This window comes from Canis lupus, chromosome 7, assembly GCF_011100685.1.
Source record: "Canis lupus familiaris isolate Mischka breed German Shepherd chromosome 7, alternate assembly UU_Cfam_GSD_1.0, whole genome shotgun sequence".
NCBI lineage: Eukaryota > Metazoa > Chordata > Mammalia > Carnivora > Canidae > Canis > Canis lupus.
The window spans coordinates 44648086-44665583 of NC_049228.1; the positions used below are offsets into that span (position 1 = coordinate 44648086).

The 17498-nt window shown below is 51.5% G+C and overlaps 1 protein-coding gene across 1 annotated transcript in view; it reads left to right on the forward strand.

Annotated features, from left to right (window-relative positions):
• Positions 1-5262: 5262 nt before the first annotated feature.
• The window catches only part of LOXHD1 (lipoxygenase homology domains 1), a 164599-nt gene continuing 152363 nt past the window's right edge, over positions 5263-17498 (forward strand). The window contains exons 1-2 of the mRNA XM_038543364.1: positions 5263-5722; positions 11611-11725. Of these exons, the coding sequence (XP_038399292.1) occupies positions 5593-5722; positions 11611-11725 (245 nt within the window). The 5' untranslated portion in view covers positions 5263-5592. The remainder of the gene's footprint in view (positions 5723-11610; positions 11726-17498) is intronic.

Sequence of the window (17498 nt, forward strand, 5' to 3'; positions counted from 1 at the left end):
GCCAGTCCTGTACCTTGATGCAGAGCTGCCAGCTGAGCCCAGGGTAAGCGAGTCACCCCAGCCAAGCTCCAGACATGTGAGAAATAATGCTTGCATTACCCAGGGTCTTTTTTATTTTTTATGGTTGCTCGTTACGTAGCAATAGCTGGCTGATACAGAAGTGCACGCCGCAGCTCTAACATCGGAGTGTATGGACTAAGGCCTGCAGAAGGAACACACCAGGGATGTGTGACCCCCCTGAAGGGAGAGGTGGGGTCCAATTACAGAGGGCCTCCAATGTCAGCTTGAAGCGCCAGGGTTCGTGTCAGGAACATTGGTGATTCCCTCGGCAGCCTTGCATCTGAGCGCCCTTCTAAAGTTTGAGGAGAGGACAGCTCCCAACATTAAGAGTTGAAATGCCAAATACTTTCCCAGCCACCTTTGCAGCAAGGTGTAGGCCCATGACTTAGTCTCAGCCCATCAGACGCACAAGCCCCTGACTCTGAATTGGTGGAAGGCAGCGGAGTCTGTTCTGGCAAGGGGTGGCACGGGCAGGGGCGGCAGAGGCCAGTGCTGAACCTTGGTACAAACTGCCTCTCTAGGCCCAGTGCTGGGGACACCAGGGCCTCCCCAGATCAGGGCACTTCCAGGTGTCCCTTCTCGGGTGCAGCCTCCTAAGACCTCATGGGAAGTCCGAGAGATCTCCTGCCCCCAACACTGACTTTTTAAACAATCCTTTTTCTACTTAAACAAGCCAGTGTTCGTTCCTGTTACATGCGATCCAGAGTTTCGGCTGACAAAATTTGTTTGCCCTGAGGTGTAAGTGAAGGCCAGACAGTGACATGACCAAAGGCAATCTTTAGGAGAATCCATTCAGCAGCAGGAGGATGCCCTTGAAGGGGAATGAGGCTGGGCAGTAAGGTCATTTCATGTGCATATGTAACGTGCAAATGTGCGCATGTATAAATGGCCCACGGGATAAACAGCCTCTTCTCGATAATCAGGGGTTTGTGATTCCCGTAATTACCATGTCTGCTCCTTGGGTTTTTATCAGTAGACAAGAAACTGATGGGAATCCAAGGATCAGCTTTACCCATGAGGGCGCATAACCACCCTGCACAGTTAAGCCTGGGGGATGCTAAGCCTGGTTGGAGGAGGTGGCCGGCAGTGGCCTTGGCCCTGCCTGGGATGACAGTAGGTCTGCAACGCCTGGCCTGAGCACACACCCAGCCAACCACCCACGGGGTCCTAACGCCGCAGAGCTGGGGATGAGGGTTGAGTCAGTGGCCTGTGGGACTTAAACAGGCGGGCTCTCGCCTGGACGCGGAGCGCCAGCAAATGAGCCAGGCCAGCGAGAGAGAGAGGGGGGAGCCCTGGAGCGAAGCACTGCCTCCTCACACGGCCTTGCTGGCAACCCTGCTCCCCCGCCCGGCCCCTGCAACCCCTGGTCTGCCTTTACATCTTCCGGAAAGTCATATCCACGTAATCAGACCAAATGCACATTTTTCTGACTGATTCCTTTCACTTGATGCTTTCGAGATTCATCTGTGTGGTAGCAGGTATCACGACTTCTCCCTTTTTATGGTTGAGTTGTACCAGTTGATGGGCATCCGAGTTGTTTCTGGGTTTTGGTTATTATGAATAAGGCTCGTATGAACATCCGCATACAGCTTTTGTGTGGACGGATCTTTTCACTCCTTTTAGGTAGATACCCAGGAGTGGGATTCCGGGGCGGCGTGGGAAGTGTCTGGTTAGCTTTATAAAACGGTGCCAACACTTTTCCAGAGTGGCTGTACCACTTACCACTGCCACCAGCGGTGTGAGAGTTCTAGTTGTTCCGTGTCCCTGTCAACCCCTGGTACTGTTTCAGACCCTGCTCTCTTAATCATTGTGTTTTAATGCCATGGAGTCTCTAAAACTATCTTGATTTCAATTTTTTTTGAAACAACAGTCCAATATACGTTTTATTTTTTTTTAAGATCATTTATTTATTTATTCATGAGACACACACACACACACAGAGGCAGAGACACAGGCAGAGGGAGAAGCAGGCTCCATGCAGGGAGCCCGATGTGGGACTCGATCCTGGGTCTCCAGGATCACACCCAGGGCTGCAGACAGTGCTAAACTGCTGTGCCACCGGGGCTGCCCTGTTTTATAGTTTTTTTTTTTTTTAATAAATTGATTTTTTATTGGTGTTCAATTTACCAACATACAGAATGTTTTATAGTTTTTTTTATCTGAATTGGCGATCATGCAAAATGATCATTTTATTTTTTTGTCTGGACGTATAGGATTTCCCAGAGTAAACCTAGTCATTTCTCTGTATTTAAAAAATCTTTAAGGAGCCCAAAAGGCAGCATTAACTGCAGAGGTCAAACTCCTCGCTGCCAGCAGGGGGCGAGCATCCCCCACCATAGAACTTCGCTCTTCTCCCTCCGGAGGACTTGGAGCGGTTGCAGGGCTGTCCCTCAGCGGAACAGGGCGGGAGGTGATGTCGATCTTTCCTGGGTGATGTTTGGGGTCGGAGATGTCTCCCCATGGTGGGGACACAGGTGGCTACAGAAAATGAAGCTGCCCCAGACTCTGGGGAGGGGTGTGAGGCTGACTGGTGCTCAGATGTCCTGCATCTGCTGGAAGCTTTGGAAACTCCCAGTGCCCAGGCTCCGCTGCCAACTCAGACCCTGTAGATCAGCATCTGCAGGGGTGGGACCCAGGCTTCAGCATTTAAAAACTCTCCAGGTGACTCCAGTGCGCAACCAAGGCGGTGCACACCTGGGACGGAGGATGGATAGACGCTGCCTCTTAGCTCAGGTGAACTGATGGAGTGAGTGAGGTCACCTGGGTGGGTGTAAGGCCTTCCTACTCTCTAATTTTAGTACATTTAGTACATCTCCCCACCCCCAACCCCCACCCTGGCTGAAGAGAGGGACCTGTTGAAACTGTAGATCTCCAAGTTTCATCTTCAGAGATTTTGACTCAGTAGGTCTGCTGGGGCGATGGTGGGAGGGATGTGAGGGGTCTGAAATCGGCACTTGGTGAGTTCTGCGGGGCTAATCCTGGCATTCCTGGAATCCCACTTTAGGAAACATTGACCTTGGCGGAATCTCAGAAGGGAGAAGACCCAGAACAGAGGAAGTGAGGTGGTGGTCCTGGGCACTGGGGCCTTGGGACTCAGGGCACAGTCAGTGGGCTGAGCTCTGGGCAGAGAGGTGGTAGGACACAGGTGACAACAGAGTGGCTAGTGAAAAGTCTTGTGGTTGCTGCAGGTCAGCTCCCTTCTCCCTTCCAAAGCTCATCCCCCTCATGCTAGGGGCCAGGTTCCTGCTGCCAGAGGCCTTCCTCCTGCTGGCCTGGGGACAGAGCCCCTTTCTGGGCTGAGCTTGGAGCCGGCTATGTTCTTCTCTGGCTGCTGGCCCTCTGCGGTGGCCCCTGGCTGGGTGACCTGTTGTGGTCAGTCCCCTGTCGGCCTGCACCTGCCATCCAGCATCATCAGGTATCCCAGCTACCTGGTGGGGAGGGCTGTCCAGGCCAAATCCACGAGGGCCTCTGGAGCAACTGCTGCTGCACGTTGAGCCACGCCATCTGCCGCTGCAGGTCACCCCAGGTGGCACTCAGGGTCCCATCCTTCTTCCTGGATTGGATGGGAACCTGCCTTCCTGCAGGCAGTGCCCAGAGTTGTGTGAGGCCGCCTTTGGCGGCTTGCTCACATTCACAAGGCAGCGTCCTCTTCTGAGGCCCAATGTGCCCAGAATGGTATCCGTTCCTTGTGTTTTCCTTGGGGAGCTGGTGTGCCTTGTGTTTCATGGCTGCTTTATGGTTCTGCCTGCAGTTTGCTCATGTACACGTGTGCACCCATCTCTGAATGCTTGCTAGGGCCATCAGGTGCCAGGCATATGACAGGTCCTGGGAGCCTACCGGTGAACAGGGAAGCATGATCCCTGCTCCCTGGATGGAGAAGGAAATAGGCCCTTACTGGATAGTCCTCACAGGCAATGTGTGCACCCATGGCCTCTGATATGCTGTTGTGGGCTGGGCCCCACAGAGGAAGGAGGACCCATGGGGCCAGTCCTTGCATGTGGAACCCAAAGGAGGGTTTCTAGAATAATCTGAGATGATAGCAAAGCATTACTCACTCCACCCCCCGCCCCCATCATGCCAAATAAGAGATAAGCCCTGATTAGGAGTTGCAGGCATTTAGTAAGCCCCTACTGTGTTCCAGAGGCTTCTGCTTACTGAGCACTTTCTACAAGTGCTCGATATGCCTTAATGGGTCATTATCCCTCTTCCACGGATGGAGAGCCAGGCCTCGTCCAAGGCCACACAACCAGGAGGTGGTGAGCAGTTCTAGTTCTGTCTAAAGCCTCCTACTGCCAAGACCAAAGGATAGAGAGTTCCAAGCAGATTGGAAATTTCCAGCGTTTCAGGATTTACACAGAAATCTTACAACTCAGGTTGTAAGAAATCTTAATAAAATCTTAATTAAGTGCCTTAATAAAATCTTAGCAAAATAAAAGAAGCAAGGAAGAGGAGTCTAGGGGTCCTAAGGGAAACTTATCTTGCAGATCGGAGAGTGGGGAGGCCTCTGGGCCTGGTTCTCTTGCTCCAGCTCAAAATGCCCTGTGTGGGGCTGGAGCTGGAGTAGTTAGGGCCAAGTGGAGGGGGCTATGAGGGTTTGTACCATTTCATTTGAAAGTGCAGCCAGCCATGTGAGCAAATGGGAGAGTTCTTGTTAAAATGGATGCTGGTTACCCTTGCCTGGCCTGTCCGGGCATGTGGGGGTCACCTACAATGCAGTAGGCCTCCCCAGCGTCCATGGCTCTGGCCTGGCCTCAGAAAACGCTCTGTGGATTGTCAGAGTGCTGCTTGGGGCAGTGTCTCCAAAGGGCAGCAGGGTGTCTTCTGGCCAAATAGTTTCTTCCAGAAGCCAGCGGTCTCAAAGAGTTGGAAGCAGAGAGATGGAACAAGAAGAATCCAGTAAGAACCTTGCCTGCTTCGTAAGGTGAGCAGAGGTCATGAATAATGGAAAGAAATGGAGGCCTCTGAGTCCTGGGAGCTTGGAGAATTTGGGGCCCTGCCCTCTTGAGGAAGGCTCTAGGCCCTGGGGACATTGTTCATGGCCCTGGAATGCTGTGAGGTTAGGGGGATCTCCGTGGGGGAGGCCCCCACCTGCCACTGGGGTGACCTGGAGGGGCCCCAGGGGGGCCCCCTTGCTGTGAGGCCTGGTATGAAAAAGATGCCAAGGGCTTATTGTCATCTGATTCTCCATGAAGGGAGGAGAGGGGGCGGAGTAAGGAGGATAGCCTGCCCTCTGTCCCCATGAATAAGAGATGAGGCCCAAGGAGAAACTCCAGGGCAGGTGCAAGAGGAGACGTCTGATGACCGAGTGGCAGAGAGAGGGGCCAGGGACAGGAAGGCCAGAGATAGGGCACTGAGGTTCTGCTCAAGACAGGGGAGCAGGGGCAAGCTGTGGACACAGGGACCCCAGGTGTGGGCTCTGCTTCACCCAGAGTTGGGGTGCAGGAGGTCAGAGAGGAAAGGCCTCAGGGCCACAAACGTGCAAGGAGGTGGGCACCGTGAGGCTGCAAGTGCCAGGAAGGGGCAGCCGGCAAAATGATGCCCCAGAAGAAAAAGAGGAGAAAGAAAGACATCGACTTTCTGGCCCTGTACGAGGAGGAGCTGCTGAACTACGCCTCGGAGGACGACGAGGAGGAGCTGGGGCATGAGTACTACAAGGCCAAAGGTGCGGCGGCGGGCAGGGCGGTGCACAGGGCCCGTTCCCAAGCTCCCAGGAGGGGTTGCAGGTCCCCACCCAGCTCTGGCCCGGGCACCGTCCCACAGGGGCTGCGATCCATCACCTCAGAGTACCTGGGCGGGCGTTACCCTAGGGTCCCCCCTGCAGTCAAGGCCAGGCGCCCTTCGCCAAGTCATAGGTGCACAGAATAGACTGGAACTGCAGTGCCCACACTCTGGAGACCTGTGCATCCTGACAGCCAATTCCAGCCTGGTCTCCGCCCTGCGGCCCCATGGCCCAGAGCCCCCTGCTCTGCTCAGGTTGTGGAGGGGTGTGGGGAGGAGGCCTCACCCCTCACCACCTGCCCAGTGAGGGTGCGGACGGCTGCCACAATGTGATGGAGAAGGGGCCTGGGGCCCACATGGGGACAGCACTTGCTGCCTTGCACCGCAGGCTTGTCCTTCCAGGTCATCCTCCCCTGGGGTGTACTGAGGCTGCTTCAAGGTGCCCACCTTCTTACCAGGTGACCAGAGAGGGCTGGACTGGGGAACCACGAGTCCATTTTGGCCTGCAGAGGGTTTTTGTTTGGTTGGTTTTCTTTGGTTGTGTTTTTTTGTTTTTTGCCTTTACAATGTTTTGAAAGATTTTGAGGGTGAGTGCCGATGGGCTGTGGACAGCTAGTTTGTCACAGTCCCCCCGCTCCCTATCACTCAGACGGGAGCACTCAGGTCTGTTTCACTCACTGATACAGCCTGCCTGGTCCCTGCAGGCATTAAATTCTCAGGACTTCCTCCAAAGTGGCTTGCTAGTCCCTAGAAGCCCCAGATTCATTCATTCATTCATTCATTCATTCATTCATTCATTCATCTATCCATCCAGCCACTCATTCATTCATTTGTCCATCCATCCATTTGTTCACTCGGTCATCCTTTCAGTCACCAGATAGCTACTGAATGCCTGCCTGTGCCTTTCCATGGACTTATTCACTCTCCCCTTTCTCTTCCTCTTCTTAACTTTGAAAGCCCAGCTCAGGTCCCCCTCTTCCACGAAGCCTTCCTTAATTCCAGTTCACCATGAGTTCCTTGCTTATATTCACTTCTTTGTTCTGTTGCTTCATGTGAGCCTGGTGTGTTGGGCTTGTAGCTTCTTGAGCCTCAGCCACCCTGCCCCCCATGAAGGCAAGGCCTCCTTTATTTGTCATTGCTCTTCACCCAGCTCTGAGCACAGACCCAGACTCTGAGAAAGTGGTCACCACGTGCAGGCGGTGGCTCAACAGGGGTCCCTTTGCTGGCACGGTACCCTGGGTGCCTCCCGGGGTGGAGGCAAGGGCTGTGGAGAGGAAAGGTGGGCCTGGAACAAGTGAGGCATTACTGTCTTCCCCCAGCACAGGCACCCCAAACTCAGGCCAGTTAGTGGGGAGGGGCCTGCAGCTGGACATGGTTGCAGGGCCCTTGCCGAGTACCCTCAGCTTCCGAGGTGGTCTACCCAGCCCACGTGGGTACTGGTGAGTATATTCTCAAGCCTCCCGTAGCTGCCACCCTGTCCACTTCTGTTCAGGGGCTCTGCATGCCTTGGTGTGATATCTGGTCCCTCACATGTTTGCTATTCTTTCTACCCTTTTTTACTTCCACGCTCACATTCAATCTTAAAGATGCCCAAGAACGGTCAAGGCAGGAATGATTAGTCCCATTTCACAGGTTACAGGCTGAGGCCCTGGGAAACATAAGTGGGAGAGAGAACAAGAATTTCAAAAATGCTTTGCAAGTCCCCACTTCCCCGCTCAGTGCTGCCACATAGCATGACACGCTGAGCACCAGGCACAAGGAGAAGCGCTCCACTCGTATTAACCAATGTAATCTTCACAACCTCCCAAGAAGCAGGTAGAGTTTTTATCTTCTTTCTCAGATGAGGAAAATGAGGCATGGTGAAGCTAAGTAAGTTGCCCCAAATCACAAAGCTAGTAAGTAGCAGAGTCAGAATTTGATTCTAGTTGGTCTGGTTGATGCTTGCTCTGGACTGTGGTAGAAACACTTGGAGGTGAGCAAGCCGAGGTGGGTGCCATCTTGACATTTCTAAGAGATGTGGACCCATGGGCTCTCCAGTCAGGGCAGGACGCTGGCAGGAAATGTGGATGACGCTAATGGTAGTCACACGCCAAACCCTCAGTGTCACTGCTACTCTCTAGAATGACATATTTCCCACCCGCCTTGATCCTGGGTTCTCGTGTTACAGGGAGACTCTTGGTGAGTGTGATGGGAAAGAAGAAGAAGGAAAAGGAGAAATCCTAGGAAGTTTCCCTCTCTGTTCCTCAGGTCACCTCCAGGCTACACTGGAAACCACCAATAGCCAGAGGGAGCAGAGAGGCTCTCTTAGTGCTCTGAGGGAGGCTGAGCCCAGTGCATTGGGCTTCCTGGCTAAGACAGAGCCACGAGGGGGAAGAGAGTGACTCATATCAGAACCTGAGACACAAGGGACCTCAGGAGCCATCCTGCACAAACTTCCAGCCCTGGGACACTCTCCTCTTGTGCATCCCAGACATGGGTTGCCTAGCATCTGTTGGGGGTACAGTATTCCAAGGCAGCCTCCCTGAGAATGCTGTTAATGGGGATAATGGCAGGCATGATGATGGTGCTGTTGATGTTGGCAACGGAGATGATGCTGATGCTGATAGTGATGATGGTGACAATGTTGACGATGCCCATGAAGGTAATGATGATGATGCGATGACTGTGGGGGTGATGATGGTGATGGTGATGATGCTGGCAGTCTACCACTTAAGGAATGCATGTCTTTCATTTGACTGTGGAAGAGTGTCTGTAAGATGAGTTCCCAGAAGTGGAAATGCTGGAGTCAGTGAGAATGAACGTTGGAAATTTTGTTTAATTGATTTAATCTTCTCATAATCCTTCAAGGAAGAAATTATTCCTGCTTCAGAGATGAGGAGATTGAGGCCCTGTAGGAAATTTGATTGAAATCACAAAGCCAATAATAGTAGAAGTGGAATTCAAATATTGGTCAATTTAGTTCCATAGTCTACATCCATTTCATTGATTGATTGATTCATTCACTTGGGCATTCATTCATTCATTCCCCTGGGCAATTATTTATTGTGTCCCTCCCACTTGCCAGGCTCTGTGGTAGGAGCAACACTATGGTGCCAATTGTTCTTTGTGCTGAGCAGTGCACATTGTTAGTTGGGGTCCTCCTCTCTGGAGCCAAACACAACCTTGTGTTTTCTATACGGTATTTGTCCTCCACAAGATAGTTCTTCAGCTATCTGAATTGAGTTTTTAATTAAATTTCTTAAATTGAGGAGTAATATATATATACAGTACAAAACTTTCATAAAGGTGCAGCCTGATGACTTTTCATGTATGTACATGGTTGTGTAATTACCATTCGGATCAGGACATTGAACATTTCTAACCTCTGGAAAGTTCCTTTACTCTCTTTCCCAGAGGTACCAGCTCTCTTGGTTCTAACAGTTTAGATTAGTTTTTTCCTTTCTTGAACTCCAGACAAACAAAAGCATAGACACATTTTTGTGTCTAGCTTCACTTTCACTCAACATTCTGAGAGATTTACCTGTTGTTACCTGCTATATAGTTTGTTCTTTTTTATATACTATTGTATTTTATAAATGCATCATATATTTAACCATTCTATTGTTGGTGGGCATTTGGGTTATTTCTGGTTTTTAGCTATTATGCATAAAGCTGCGACAAATCTCATATATATCTTTTGATGGACACATATACTCATTTCTTTTTGATTTAAAATTAGAATTGCTGAGTCGTAGAGGGGGCATATGTTTAGTTCCTGGTGCTTGTACCAATTTACACTCCCACCAGCAGTGTATGAGAGTACCTGTGGTTCCACATTCCTATCAACCCTTAGTATTGTCAGTCTTTTAAATTTTAGCCATTCTGGTGAGTATATTGTAGTATCTCATTATAATTTCAATTTGCATTTCCCTGATGAATAATGATTCTGAGCACTGTTCCATATGTTTATTGGCCATTTGGATATCTTCTATGACATGCCTGTTTAAGTCTTTTGCCCACGTTTCAATTTTATTGAAATAAAATTTTATTGAAATATAATCACTTCAAAAAAAAAGAACTATAATCACTTCATAATAAAATGTGCCTATTGTAAATGTGCTGTTTGATGGGCATTGATAAATGTATACATCTGTGTAACCCTTAGGGCAATCTATATATAAAGCATTTAAATTATCCCCCAAAGTTCCCTGTGCCTCTTTTCAGTCAAATCACCTGTTCCCAACTCTAGGAAACTGTGCTCTGCTTTCTGTTAAAATAGATTAGTTTTTTCTAAAGGTTCGTGTAAACAACACTATAGTGTATAGTGTTTTGTGTTTGACTTCTTTTGCTCAGCATAAGCTGCTTGAGATTCATCTATATTGCATATGAGGGTAGTTCAGTCCTTTCTGTTGCTGAGTAGTATTCCATTGTATGGATATACCACCACTTGTTTATCCATTCTTCTGTGGTTAGATATTTAGGTTGTTTCCAATTTAGAGCTACTGTGAATCAAGTTTCTATGAATATTTGTATGCAGGTCTTTGTGTAGGCATGTTTTTATTTCTCTTGGGAAAATACCCAAAAGTGGAATGTCTGGGTCTTACGGTAAGTGTGTGTTTATCTTTTAAATAATTTGTTGCCTGTTAAAAAAATTAGTGTGGCATCTGCGTTCCTTATTGATTTATGTGAATTCTTTACATGGTCTGAGCATGAGTCCTCTGTTAGATATACGCGTTCCAAATATCCTCTAGTTTGTGGCTTGTCTTTTCATTCTCATCACGGGCTTCATTTCTTTTTTTTAATGGGCTTCATTTTAATTAAGTCCAATATATTAAATTTTTATGGCTCATGAGCTACTTAAGAAGGAGCTGTGTACCTTTGAATCAGCTTTTGAGGGAGCTTCCTCATCCCTCTTGCACCCCAGACTCTTCCCCAAACCATGCATATCCAGACCTCTGTGTCTTCTCTCATGTGATGTGGTCCTGGAATTTCCACCATGCTGTTCATTCTGCTGTGGACATTCAGTTTGGAAACACCACTGTGTATGTGCAAAGCCATGTGGGCAACACTTCAGGTCCTGGAGTTGTCCCAGGGAGGGCTCCAGGGCTTTTGTACAGCTCAGGCACCCTTGTGATGTAGACCACCAAGAATTAAGGATTTGTTTATCACAAGAGACAAGAAGTTGTACAAAAGTACTGCTTCTTTTCTTTCCTCATGGGGCCTCTACTGGGATCTTCATCAGGACCAAGGACTTCAAAAGAAAAGGCATCAACAGCAAATAGCACAGGCCTCTAGAACCAGAAAGTGGGGATATCAATGCCCCTGCTGGGAAGGGAGCCCGACCACGCTCTGCGCTACTCAGCTCTGGGATGGCTCATCCTGAGCCTGTGATGGCAGTGCTCAGGAGGTCAGGGGAGATGAGGGCTCGCAATGTAACTGCATTCATAGAGGGCAGAGAGGAAGGTGGGAGCCAGGTGCAGGCTCTGAAGGCCATGCCTAAGAGGCATCTGGGTGCTGTGCTGGAAAGATCACAGATGAGGTGTCCAGAGGCCCTGGGCTGGGCTCTAGTGTTGACACTGGGTGGCATGTGACCTAGGCTTTCCCCCCTGCCTACAGGTCCCTTACCTGTAGAATGAGCCTGCTGCATTAACTGGGAGGTTTTGGTCTTATAGCAGGACTTGGTGTGGCTGGCTCTGACCCCGGCTCAAAGGCGTGTGGACTATAGCAAGTGTTTATAGAGACCTTGGTGGCTGGGTATCCCCTGCGGGGCTGGCAGGAGCTACGGTTCTCTAAGTCCATGTAGGATTCTGGGTTTTCTTATAAGCCTGTGATCTGTCCTCTTTTCCCCTCCAGTGTACGAGGTGGTCACAGCCACGGGGGATGTTCGTGGTGCAGGGACAGATGCTAATGTCTTCATCACCATTTTTGGAGAGAATGGGCTCTCTCCCAAGCTCCATCTCACCAGCAAGTGAGTACCAACTTGGCCTTAGTGGGATTGTGGCTGTTAGTCGGGACTGACATGGTTCTGGAGCCCAGGGAGAAGACCCATGTGTCAGGTGTACGAAGGGGTGTGGGACCTCTGCTAACGACATTTCAACCAGGGGGGTCAACCTTCCCTAGCTCCCCTGTTGGTTTTTGTGTGAAGTAATGGCCCCTTTGGGTCTCAGAATTCCCAGGAAAATCTATTAGCTGTCCCTTGATGTGGGAGAAGACAATCAGGAGCAGGAACCCTGGGTCTGGGTCCAGCTTTGCCATGTGGTTGCCATGTTACTTTGGCCAAATCTCTTTGCCTCCTTGGCTTCCTCAGCTAGCATCTGGGAGTGATCATCCCCCTTTTACCAAACTCACAGGGCAGTTGAGAGGTGGAAACAAAATCATGCATTCAAAGGAGCCGGGAGTTTAAAATGCTCTGGACCTGTGTCTCTCCACGGGTGACACCATGACCCACCACCACATGACACCTGCGTGCCAGCAAATGCACACTTGAGTCAGCCATATGGACTACTTGTGTGTGTGCTAGTGCCTGTGTGTTCGTGCAGACGTGCTCTGTGTGTCTGTTTTTGTGTATGCCTGTGTCCTCCATGTCATTTCTAATCCACTGACAGTAGGGGCTGCTGCCTCTTTATTTTGATCCTCTCCCCCGACCGCACACGTTGTACACAGACATACCCAGTGCAAAATATGGGGATGCTTTAGCAGAGTTCTACAATTCCAGAACTGTCCAGGGGCTGCAGCAGTGCTCTAGGCAGCTGGTTTTCAATCTGTGCTGCATGGAACCAGGGATCAGTCAGCTGGTTCCGAGCCCTACTGTGCCCCCCATCCTTCCTTCCTCCAGAGCAGCTTGACTTATGGTTGTCTTGCCCATTGAGTTTCTGAGTCAGATTTTGTTGGCGCCAAGAGTTCTCTAGCCAAGGAAAATGTGAAAAACCACTAAATTTATTTCAACTCATTCATGGGGAGACGGAGGCCTAGAGAGGAGCAGAGATTAGCTCTGAGTCATGAAGCTTCTAGATGGTAAAGCTGGTCCTCAGACCCCAGGTCCTTGATGTGGACATGTCCTCCAGCACAGGCCCTGTGGCCCAGAGGGTATGTGGGAGCCCCTGCAGCCTCCTGAGCGTCCGGGTTGTCACCTCCCCAGGGGGAAGCGGGTGTGGAGGGTGGAGTCTCAGGGGGAGCTGTGGAGGGGTGGGGCCCCCAGATCAGGACATCCTGAACACCGTGCTCCGTAGACTCATCTGGCCTGTGTCCCAGGTTAACCCCGAACAGGCTGCGGTGTACATGTGGCCTCACTGAGGCAGGCATAACATCCTATTTTGTCCGTTTCTGCAGAACAGGGTACCCACCTTCTTGTACTGCTTACCGTGTGCAGAGTGACTGGCTTGCGGAGCTCTTTCTCTCCAGTAATGTGGGCACGGTAAAGAGAAGACATGAAATGACCATCCTCTTTGCCATGTCACTTCCCCCAAGCACACTATTCTAGGGAGAAGCCACTAAGCTCAAGGGAAATCAGTCAGGGTGTTTCTGGAGTCCCTAACCTGCCTCTTTTAAATAAAAAGAACCATTTTCTCCTTTTCTGGTGGTTTCTTGCTGTCTTTCAGGCTTTCTTGCACCTATAGTCCCCTTGTTCTTTCCCCCCTCACCATTTTCATTTGTCCAAATAGCCTCCCGGGAAAGCCCCGGAGTCACTCTCCTAAACCAGCGTGAAGGTTTGTCACTGAGTCCCCGTTCCCGGGAGCGTGAATTTCAGCCTTCCTCCTCAGTGGGGAAGGGAAGACTGCATCATGGCAGAGCGAGTGTCAGGGCCAGGAGGGCTCCAGGTGTCACATGTAGGTCAGTATCTCCACGCAAGCCCCACGGACAGAGATCACCACCTGCTTCTTTGTGACTCTGCGGCTCTCTCCCGTACCTATGTCATGCTCCAGGTCAGGCAGTGGGGGCACAGGTCAGGCCAGGATCCAGGTTAGGCTGGCCTGAGGGGCACTGCAGGAGCCCATGGAGAGTGGGTGCTTTCAGAGTCAGGGCTCATTTTGTGGCCTCAGTGGTAGGTCCTGGGAGGCTGGGAGGTGATGTGCAGAGGGATGCCAGGTGGAGTGGACAGTGAGTGGAGGGTGGCTTCATCAGCCCCATCCTTCCCCCAGCTCTTTGCAAACAGCTGGAGCTCAGTAGGTTATGCTGTCAGGGCAGCCGCAGTGGGACTTCACAGGGAAGGGCACATGATCTGGGCCTCGGGGAGGGAAGAAGACTCCGATGAGAGAGGGCCCCGAAGAGGGTACTTTAGACCACAGGGAACAGTCTGTAGGTGCACAGAGGCAGCAGGTGGCCAGGAGGGGAGGACCCGCCTTGGAAGGCCTTGTTTGCAAGCTGATCAGTGGGGGCCCGACTTGCAAGGTGGCCCAGAAAGATTAATCTGGCCGCCGCAAGACCGGAGGAAGTGTCTGCAGAGAGAATTGCAAAGACACCATCCTCACCATCTCAGATGCTTTCAGTTCAAGATGGAGACCTTGGGCCTAAGAGGGGAGCATCGCCTTCCAAGGAATTCCCCGACCCTGGGGACTGGCTTCCAATCTCTCATCTCACTGTGAGTGGCTCTCCCCTCCTCGCCACATTGTGTCACCCCAAAGCCAACTTGTGTGTCAAATGGAACTGAGCTCCTTTTCCTTGCTTTACACACATACACACGTGCGCGCGCACCCGCGCGCACACACACACACACACACACACACATACACACACAGGCTATGAGGTGTTCTGAGTTGTCTGACTGCCCTCATACTCAGGGCACCAGGGCGAGTTCCCAGCAGGGCAGTGCAAATGACCTAAGATGCAATCTTAGGCTCCATTATTTTAGGATTAAGCCACTGCCAATCCTGCAATTTCATCCGGCTGCTTTCTTCCTGGCCTCTGGCCATGACCCCACCCCACTTTCCCCTCCCACGTGTCTTCTCTTGTCTCTCTCCCCTCTGCTCCTGCTCCGCCTCCTGTCTTTCCTCCTGTAACCCAGGACTTCATCTGCCTCCCCCGTGACTTATTAGAACGTTTATTTCCCGATGCAAGATAATCCTGCTGCAATTATTTGGGGCCCGATGTTGACATGCTGATTGTTCCGACCCTCGTGGTCCAGTGTCTAAGCTCCTTGGTGTACACGGAGTCCCCGCTCAGGCAGCAAAGAGTGTGACATGTTCACTTCGGTCCCCTGTCAGCTGGTGTCCACCACAAGTTGAGCATCAACAGCTGTGGCTCCCAGAGGAAGTCCCCATGTTCTGGGTGCCCGTCCCTGTTACCCAGGACCACCCTCAGCACGGGGTCACAGGTTCAGGATATGGCAAAAGGATGGTATCTCATGCATCTTCTGGAACATGGTTCTCCCTTTGAGAATTCACCATCTGAGTGGAAGAGGCTGCCGGCATCTTAGCCTGCTGGCTCTGCCAGGTTGGCGGCTAAAATGCCCCGTGTGACCTGCTAAAGCCTCTCCTGGGTAGGGGTCCCTGCCGAATGGGCAGGCACGGGCGGGCGCAGGTGCTGTGTACTGCACTAGCCTTCATCCGTGGAGCGACTGGGAGCCCCGGGGAAGCCGCCTCCCACAAAGATACGTGAGCAAGTCTGCATTTCTACTGCAGGGGGAAAACAGTAGAAGGTACCAAAACCCCTCTGTCCTTTGGTACTTCTACTTTGCCTCCAGTCAGTTTTCTGAAAACCGACTGGTATTGCGTTTTGACTTCCCAGAAGTGGGGATTTTGGAATCTGACCCGGGTAGGTTGCGGCTGGAGCTCACCTGGGATTATCCTGTCACCTCCCTGCAAGAAGACGGTCCGTGTAGGCCTGTCTCTGCGGCCCTTCCCTTCCTTCCTCTGGGGAGAGGCCCTGGGCCACAGAAGGCCTTCCTCTCTCTGCCAGGGAGAGCTGGGCCCCATCTCAGAGCTCCTGGGACAGCTGCTCCACATCCTGTCATATCCTCGAACGCTCTGCTGTAGTCCCGACACCATCCTGGTAGACCTTTCTCTCCTGGCCTGCCTCCTGCCACCTTGCTTTTTAAAATTTGTTTTCTGAGTGACAGTAAAGCACCGTGGTTGGCTATCACACGCACACGGGGACGTCTGCATCCACCTGCCAGCTGGCCAAGGGCACAGGGCCTTCCTGAAGGTCAAAGGCAGCTGTCAGGGCTCCTCCAGAAGAGGCTGTGGGCCGAGGCTCCCCAGGACGCCAGCTGCTTTCTTTCCAAACCACCCACCTCTGCCCCCCTGCTCATCGGCACTGGCTGTTTCCCCAAATGCCAGGCCCTGCAGCAGTTGAAGCCTGACAGTCGTCAGACTCGTCCCGAGGATTCACACCAGGCCGCGGCGGGCCGTGGGGCGCGGGGGCTGCGGACTCGGGACTGCACCGTTTCCATGATTACGAGTCAGGATGCGCTTCCTCTGGAAAACTTACATATACACAGACATGAATAAATAACCAGCACTTCATGATAGTCTCACCATCTAGACACGCTGTTTTTGTATAAATCCTTTCACTCCATTGTTTTTAAATGCAGTTGGCATCCTGTTGCGTTGGTCGTTCTGTTCATACATTCTATTTTTAATCTGCTTTTTCTCATAAGCCTATCTCGTAAGCCTGTTTCTGTTCTATTAACTATTCTTCTATAACAGGAGCTTTTGATGGCTGCATAATATTCTCCCACACAGCTCCCCAGGGCCACTATTTATTTATTTGATGTAGAGACTCCTGTCTGTTCTAAAAATGCATTTCCTTGTCTCGTGTGGAAACAGAAAATCTCTCCTAGCCGCTTCGTTATTTCCCATTCACACACTCCCGAGGCACAGGACCGATGTGTGTTTTCCATGCCATGGCACCACTGCTTTGACCCTGTAACAAAACATGGGGTGTGTTGTTATTCACTTCTGGAACTGAGGTTCCCACAGGTGTGTGCAGCGAGCCAGCAAACAGGCCCTCTCACTTGAGCAAAAAGCCAGAAGTGTCTGCTGCTTTCTCCTCCTCACCCTCTGTGCCCAGACCTCAACATTTCCCCTGACAAGGCTGCCTCCGCGTCCCCTTGTCACCTGGCTTCATGAGCTCTGCTTGCTTTGGGACGGGCTGAGGCCTCATGTCTCACAATGTGCCCACCTTAAGGAAACTTCTCAGGAGGGACTGTTGGCCAAAGTGGGTCTGTTTGCAGACACACCGCAGCTTCAGGGTCCGTAGAACCTCACAAGCCTTCTGTTACTGAGTCTGAGACTTGTTGCCTTAGAGAGAAGGTTCCTCACCTTCCTCTTTATCTGGAAACACAGTCACGGTCAAGAAATAGGCATTGGTGTTCCTCTCTTTTCCTTCCCTATGGGCTGGGTGCTGGAGCTGGTGCTGGGAGCCCCAGTGGGGAGCCTGGGTGGGGGGAGGCACACAGCTGTCCGGCCTGGGAGGGCTTCACTGTGGGTGGGGCTGGCGGGAAGGGGCATGAGCAGGCTCCCCTGGCAGGGTCCCAGCCCACACAGAGGACGCAGCAGGTGTCCGCCAGAGACTCAGGCTTCGGCTCCTGGAGGACTCCGTGCTGAGGCTGCTCCAGCCCTCCTGCGTCTCCTGCATCTAAGCTGATGGAATCTAGGATGCTCCTGAGTTTGAACTCACCTGGGCAGCAAATTGAGGAACATCACAGGTGTACTTGCTTCTGTTCACACCATCTGTGTGATGCCAGACACGCATTCCCTCACTGCCCCGCTTCCCAGGGGTGCTGGTTTGGGTTGAGTGTTTCC